Genomic DNA, 7,500 nt, shown 5'->3' on the forward strand with positions numbered 1-7,500 from the left:
CATTAAGGCCAGTTCATGATCTTCTCTTTTCATAATCCGTTCAGAAACTTTAAAGAGTTCAGAAACTCTCCATCAGTAGTTCAGAAACTCTCCATCAGTAGTTCAGAAACTCTCCATCAGTAGTTCAGAAACTCTCCATCAGTAGTTCAGAAACTCTCCATCAGTAGTTCAGAAACTCTCCATCAGTAGTTCAGAAACTCTCCATCAGTAGTTCAGAAACTCTCCATCAGTAGTTCAGAAACTCTCCAGTAGTTCAGAAACTCTCCAGTAGTTCAGAAACTCTCCATCAGTAGTTCAGAAACTCTCCAGTAGTTCAGAAACTCTCCAGTAGTTCAGAAACTCTCCAGTAGTTCAGAAACTCTCCATCAGTAGTTCAGAAACTCTCCAGTAGTTCAGAAACTCTCCAGTAGTTCAGAAACTCTCCATCAGTAGTTCAGAAACTCTCCAGTAGTTCAGAAACTCTCCAGTAGTTCAGAAACTCTCCATCAGTAGTTCAGAAACTCTCCTTCAGATCAGAAACTCTCCATCAGTTCAGAAACTCTCCATCAGTAGTTCAGTCTTGAGTGTACAGAGTCCCGGCCAGCCGGTCCCAGTGGGTGAAGTAAGGGGCGTAGTTGCCCTTGGACTTGAGGTGGTGGAGGTCGTGGTGGCGGGCGCCACCGTACAGCCCCAGCGGCACCAGGCGGTGGGTGGCCCAGGGCAGGTCGTAGCCGCAGTGGTCCTCCACCGACAGCCAGATGTTGAGCAGGAAAAAGGTAAGCTCGGTGAGCGGGTGGCAGCCCAGCAGAACCGGGTTGGCAGCGGCAAAGAAGCCCAGGCTGAGAGTCTCCCAGGCGCCGGAGTGCTCCGTGGTGAGGGCGGAGGTGGAAGTGTAGGTATGGTGCACCTGGAGGACGAGATTTGTTTTAGGATTTTTCATGAAATAAATGTCAGAAAAACAAAACAGAAAACTATAGAAACAAGAATTAAAATTACTGGATAATTTATTTATTATATTTAAAGTTTTGTTTGTTTTTTTCATTATTAAACTAATTGTTAATTATTAATTGTTAATTGTTAAACTAATTGTTAATTGTTAAACTAATTGTTAATTGTTAAACTAATTGTTAATCAGATGTAGAAACCCACTCAGGTGAGTCGTGGTTCAGGCACGCACCTTGTGGAAGTTGCGGTAGAGCCAGGGCACCTTGTGGTGCAGCAGGTGCCAGATGAAGCTCTGGAAGTCGAAGAGCAGCAGGCAGACCAGCACCTGGGCCAGCAGGCGGGTCAAGGACGGGGCCTCCTGGGGCAGGTAGACGGGCCTCAGGTACCAGTGCATCACGGTCAGCGGGAAGATGAACACCACGTGGTTGTAAAGCGTCAGAGCCAGGCAGCTCCGCACTGAGGCCCAGCTGACGGAGCTCTGAGGCTGCAGCTTGTAACTGCGCACCAGGGCCCACCTGGAGGACAGCAGGTCCAGCAGCAGGAAGGGCAGGCAGCAGGACAGGTACACAGTGAGGGAGAAGAGGATGGGGAAGACAGGTGAGAGCAGGAGGGACGAATGTCCCAGGAGGAAGGTCCAGATTAGTTGCAGCATCCTGCCATCAGAATCCATCAGTCTTTATGTGGTTATTGAGGCTGAGCTCTGAAGCACAGACGCTTTTATAACCGCTCAGTTACGCCCACCACCGTGACTTCCCCGACTACCAAGCCCTTAAAAGGACTCTTCCTGCTCTTTACAATGAAGAAATGGAAAGTCCACAACAAGTTGAGACAGAAACAGAAAGCTAAGACTGCTGCTGCTCAGATTATGACCCCCTTCAGACTGACCTTACCTGCTCCAACCTCAGGAATAAAATCATCCTACCAGCTGTGTTAACATCTGTCAGGACTGATGTTTATCAGAGCTGACCTGCAGCGAGAGGTCACACGTTTACTGATGAAAAGGTCAATCAAATGACCACAAAGAGACTCTAAACCTGGGGCGACCTCTAGCTCACCTGGTAGAGCGTGCGTTCCAGGTACAGGCGGAGTCCTTGGCAGCAGCCCGGGTTTGAGTCTGAGCCGTGACCCTTTCCTGTCATTCTCCTGCTGCTCTAATCACGGCAATAAAAGCCCTAAAAACTAATCTTACCAGACTCAGAAGCACCGATCGGTCTGAGGGTTCTCGGTGCAGTTTGCTCCACATAATAAAGATGATGCAACAACAACAGACATCAGTAGAGAAAAATGAGCTAAATAGATTGATTTAACATCATATTAGAATATTTAAAGTTGTTTCTTTGGATTCATTTATTCCACTGAATACACAATATAACTATTAATGATAATATTCAGTTTATTATTGCAGTGAAGCAGAGATTTAAATGAAAGAAGAGTCGTTCGTCTTCACCGTGTTTTCAGTCGGAGATGTTTTATGGAAGCTGATCATAAAGATGTGACTTCTTCTGTGGTGAAGTGCTGACCCCTACTGGACTCTATAGGACTCACAGGCCGACCTCTAAAGTCATATCTATATATCTATATCTATATCTATATATCTATATCTATAATATTGTGTCTATATGTTGTGTACGTTGATGTTTCTGTTGGTGTAACTGTGATGTGTGATTCTAGCTCGCTGCTTTAGTCAACGTGGGTCGTTTTTAAATGTTATAAATGTGCTTTCTGAATAAACCAGATTGACTGGAGGTCGCTGCCGACTCTGGTTCTGGACCGTCCAGGTGATTAACCAACGAAGAAGAAGAGGCATAGAAGAAAACTATGGGGGGAAAAAACAGCGGTGAGTTATTATGAATGAATGTTATTATATTATATTGTATTGTATTGTATTGTATTGTATTATATTGTATTGTATTGTATTATATTGTATTGTATTGTATTGTATTGTATTGTATTGTATTGTATTGTATTGTATTGTATTGTATTGTATTGTATTGTATTGTATTGTATTGTATTGTATTATATTATATTATATTGTATTGTATTGTATTGTATTGTATTGTATTGTATTGTATTGTATTGTATTGTATTGTATTGTATTGTATTGTATTGTATTATATTATATTATATTGTATTGTATTGTATTGTATTGTATTATATTATATTGTATTGTATTGTATTGTATTGTATTGTATTATATTATTATAAAACAGATAATATGACGATAAGATTTCTGGAAAAGAATAAAAAGATTTCAGTTGCATGTTTTTCTTGTCTTTCTGTTCAGGAAGAACTCTCCAGACAGAAATAATATATTTAAATGATGCAACAGAATATTGAATTAGAATAATATTTTTGAATGTCTGATGTGCTGACCAACATTTGTTGTTTTATTATCAACTAGTATTATATAAAAGGTTCTCTAAGGACAGACCTTCAGTAGAGCGCCCTCTGGTGGCCAAAGTCTTCTTGTTAACTACATATTCTGAAGTCCACAGAGATCCGGCTCATAGGAGGTTCAGTCTGATGGAGGTGTTCTGGATCCATCAGGATCCATCAGGATCCTCTCTGGAGTGAGGCCACGCTCCCCAGATGTCATCTAGAAACCTAGAATAGTGTCGGGGTTTGTTAAAGCTGAGGTTTCCCATTCAGCCATGAAGATGTTAGCGTATCCACCATAGCTCCAAACTCTAATAATTCTATATCTGCTCTTTGTTTGTTTGTTTTGCCCTCCATGATATCAATATTAGTAAACTATTCATATTGATAGTAAATAAAGATCTCAGGGATGTGTCGTTTGTGTGTGTTTGATGTAACTGGATGGTTGAGACAGAAGTCCACGAGTTCATCTGTTTCATAACAAACTGAAGATAAGACAACGTAATAATAGATAACAGAGATTAGATCAACTCTATTGATCCCAGGCAGGATGTGACTGATGGATTATGATCTCATAGTTAAACTGCTGTATTCACTGTTGGCCAGTTTGATCTCTAACAACGTTTAATATCAGTAAAATAACTGCAGCCGACACATGAATACATAAACGTACTGATGGAAGCATCTGACTTTCACAATAAAAGTAGGGAGCTTTAGTTGTGTTTGCAGTAATGTAACGCAGTCAACAGACAACCTGCGGTAGAGACACAGTTCAACGTGCCTCCGTCCTGACGGGAGGTTTAAATGTGTTTGAAGAGTTCATCTGACAGAGCTGAAGTTAACAGAACACTTCACAAGAACTAAAACTCAAACAGTAAAAAGCTACAATATAAAATGAGGACATAAAATACATGCATGTACATGCACATACTTTTATTGTGGCAACTCTCTCAGAGCTCCAGCAGACTTCCTGTTTCCACTGAATCAGTTTCTCAGTAAAGGAGGGCGTTGGTTTGAGTAAACAGTCTGCTGTGTTCTCAGGATGGAGGATTAATACTGATAGGCTTTCATCCAGGACACTGCTGCTACTGTCCCGAGTTTCACTTTCACTTTCCAATCAGCTGATCGTTCATGTCCCGTGTTCACGACGTTCAGTTTCATCTTCACTGTACAAACATAGTAACAGTAACAGCCAAACCATGGAGTTATTCCCTAAACCGAACTATAGTGGTTCTGTTACCTAAACCTAAAGATTGACTCCAACACCAAGGGGCGCGATGCCAAGAGGCGTAACAACTCGGCGGTATGTGACGTATTGGGATGAAGTCGTGGCTATAGAATCTATTGTTTCATTTAAAGGTACAGTGTGCAAGATTTGGTGACATCTAGTGGTGTGGTTGCAGATTGCAACCAACTGAGTACTCCTCCTCTCACTCCTCCCTTTATAAGAGTGTAAAACTGCGGTAACGCCGTTCACCTCGCTCAGAGGTCATCCATACCATAATAACACTACTTTAGGAGCAACAGGAAGTCAGACGGCGGCTGGCGGTACCACGTTACCGCAGTTTCACCAACGTGTCGGATAACTACGGTGGCCTTCAGGTAAAGTAAAAACGTGAAAGACTCTCTCTAGAGCCGGAGTTTGGTTTGTCTGTTCTGGGCTACCATAGAAACACTGAGGACTCCGTGAAGAGGACCAGCTCCCTCTGGACACATGAAGGACTCGTTCTAAACTACAGAAACACAACCAGTCTTAGTTTCAGCTGGTGAATGAAAACATAGTTATGAATATGATATTTCTGATAATAGATCCCTGAAATGTCTCAAACACTGGTCTTTAAACGAAGCCTCTAATGTCCTCCTCCCCTCAAACCGGTCATGACTGTGTAAACCAGGTTTATATGCTCAGGTGAGTGTTAACACACCTTAGGACGACGTTGCACAGTGTTTCCCGGCACGTGAGTTATGTAACGCTGTGAGACATAAGCGCTCGTGATCTTTTGTCCTGTAACAGCCGGCAGAAGGAAGTGCATATATGGTCAAACAGGTGTGACTGCAAGTTTACAGCCTGACATAACGGAGACATACAGACTTTACCTTCCACACAGCAACCAGCCGAGTCTCACAGAGGAAGCAGAAGCAGAAGGATGATGCCGTGGAGAGGACTGGTGGACCACCGGGGGGAGTGTAACCGGGCGGTGCTGCTGTTTGTGGCTCACTTTGACCACGGCGTGGGGCTGGCGAGGAGACCTGGAGCCCAGCGGGACGCCAAGAGACTCCACCGCACCCTCAGCAAGCTGGGCTTCAAGGTGGACATCCACAGCGACCTCAGCAGCGACGAGATCTACGAGCTGTTTCTCAAAGGTACGTGTTTAACGTAGGTTTGACAAGTCCAGAGCTGGAATATGAAACACACAACAACCACAACTCTTCATGTGTGTATAACTGTGTATTCGTGCAGAGAGCCGGCGGCCCGTGAAGGACTGTTTTCTGTCCGTCTTGTCGTCTCACGGGGACGAGGGCTGCGTGTTCGGGGCTGATGGGAAACCCGTCCAACTGTCACGTGTCTTCTCATATTTTGACAACGACTACATGGAGACGAAGGCCAAAGTGTTCCTCATCCAGGTCAGACCGTCACCAACACACACTGAGCATGATGCTGGAGAGGGGGGGGGTTAATGAGGTCTGGTTGTGGTCTCTGCAGGCGTGTCGGGGTCCTGGTCTGGATGATGGCGTGGAGGTGGATTCAGCTGGTGACACCAGAGAAGAGGGCAGCTTCTCTCAGCATCTCTCTGTTCCTGTGGACACGGCAGTGATGTACGCCACGCCAGCAGGTAGCCCAGTTAGAAGGTCTCTCTCTGAACTGGGACGCTGAGTCCCCCAGTAGAGGATCCTCTCAGAGCCTAAACATGTCCAGCTAGGACTCGTAGCTCCGGAGTGATTCAGGAGGGGACAGGTGACTTAACCATTAGTTTCTGTTGTTGAGTCCTTCAGTCGATAAAGAGTTAATGAAGTTATCTAAACCTTCTGACGGGTTTAACCGTACCGGACTTCAACCGACGGCTCTTTACTGGAGCAGTTTATAGTGCAGAAGTGGTGCAATAAGCTAATAAAGCTAATAAAGCTAACTACGATAGCTTCCTCTAGTCAGAGTCCAGCTCTGTAAAGACTCTTTGTTGGTCAGTGGACGTCAAACATCACTAAAGTTTACTGCGTCCCTGACGTGGACTGAACCTTTTACCGTTAGAAGCCTGTTTCTGTCTTCAGGCTCAGAACCAGAAGACATGTCCAACAACAGTCTGTGTCTCCGTCCTGTCCTCAGGCTACGGCGCCTTCATGCACCCGCTGGGATCCGTCTTCCTGCAGACGTTCTGCTCGTTGTTAAAGGAGGACGGTAACCGTAACCTGGAGCTGACCCGCCTGATGACCCGCCTCGCCCACAGCGTGGCGTACACCTTCCAGGCCACCGGCGGCGTGCTGGCGGGGAAGAAGGAGATGCCGTGTTTCCTGACGCGACTGACCAGAGAAGTGTTCCCGTTCGCTGAGCCGGGGAAAGACGGCGGTGCGGCGGCGGGGCTCTCGGCCACCTCGCTGCTCGCCACTGAAGGCGTGTCGACGCGGACTCCTTCCATCAGCTGATGGACGATGGAGAGAAACGTTCTGCAGACTCTGAACAGACTCTGGAGTAGATATATATATTATATATAACTTATTCATATTTATTACAGGACTTTGTTGAATACTCGATTCTGATTGGTCAATCACGGCGTTCTGCGCTCTGTTATCTATGTATAACAGAGCGTTGCCGCATCGCCCTGAAGGGGTTTATGTGTGAAATGTAAAGCTTTGTTTAATATAAAGTATCAATAAAGAATCATCATGTTTGAATGTTTTCTGTTCTGTTCATGTTACAGCTGTGAAGTTAACCCTGAAGCGTTTTAACGCCACTAACTTCTTTAAAGCATTTACACAACTTGTGATTTTTAGGTTGTAGCGGCTCAGTTTTAAAGCTAGAGAGAAGATACTGCTATCATAATAAACTATAAACCTGATGAATCCATCAGTACCAACCATGTCAAACTACTGCTACTGCTACAATTACTGCTACAACTACTGCTACTGCTACTGCTACTACTACTACTACTACTGCTGCTACAACTACTGCTACTGCTACTACTGCTACTGCTACTGCTACAACTA

The 7,500-nt window shown here is 44.6% G+C and overlaps 2 protein-coding genes and 1 long non-coding RNA gene across 5 annotated transcripts in view; 2 read left to right on the plus strand and 1 right to left on the minus strand.

Annotated features, from left to right (window-relative positions):
- The window catches only part of LOC141763695 (uncharacterized), a 23,030-nt gene that overhangs the window by 880 nt on the left and 14,650 nt on the right, over positions 1–7,500 (plus strand). Inside the window, exons 1-2 of one of the 2 annotated variants that reach the window (XR_012593124.1) lie at positions 1–78; positions 476–2,231. The exon at positions 1–78 is cut by the window's left edge and continues 880 nt beyond it. This is a non-coding gene — a long non-coding RNA (uncharacterized LOC141763695). Of the gene's footprint in view, positions 79–475; positions 2,232–7,500 lie in introns of those variants that run through there. The other variant, XR_012593125.1, reaches the window with a different exon arrangement.
- On the minus strand, positions 554–1,594 carry LOC141763692 (cholesterol 25-hydroxylase-like protein). The gene is made up of 2 exons (XM_074628276.1): positions 1,157–1,594; positions 554–886 (listed from the first exon to the last, which is right to left on the minus strand). Exons 1-2 carry the CDS (start codon positions 1,592–1,594, stop codon positions 554–556), a joined length of 771 nt encoding a protein of 256 aa, XP_074484377.1.
- LOC141763698 (caspase-3-like) lies at positions 4,286–7,188 on the plus strand. 2 transcript variants are annotated; one of them, XM_074628292.1, is made up of 5 exons: positions 4,286–4,902; positions 5,409–5,664; positions 5,762–5,925; positions 6,005–6,134; positions 6,623–7,188. In XM_074628292.1, the coding sequence occupies exons 2-5, from the start codon at positions 5,448–5,450 to the stop codon at positions 6,937–6,939; spliced, it is 828 nt and encodes a 275-aa protein (XP_074484393.1). In that variant the 5' UTR covers positions 4,286–4,902; positions 5,409–5,447; the 3' UTR covers positions 6,940–7,188. The 2 variants fall into 2 exon arrangements, with proteins under 2 accessions (XP_074484393.1, XP_074484394.1); XM_074628293.1 differs by having other exon boundaries at positions 4,286–4,603.

The sequence above is a fragment of the Sebastes fasciatus genome, unplaced genomic scaffold (genome assembly GCF_043250625.1).
Source record: "Sebastes fasciatus isolate fSebFas1 unplaced genomic scaffold, fSebFas1.pri Scaffold_27, whole genome shotgun sequence".
Lineage (NCBI taxonomy): Eukaryota > Metazoa > Chordata > Actinopteri > Perciformes > Sebastidae > Sebastes > Sebastes fasciatus.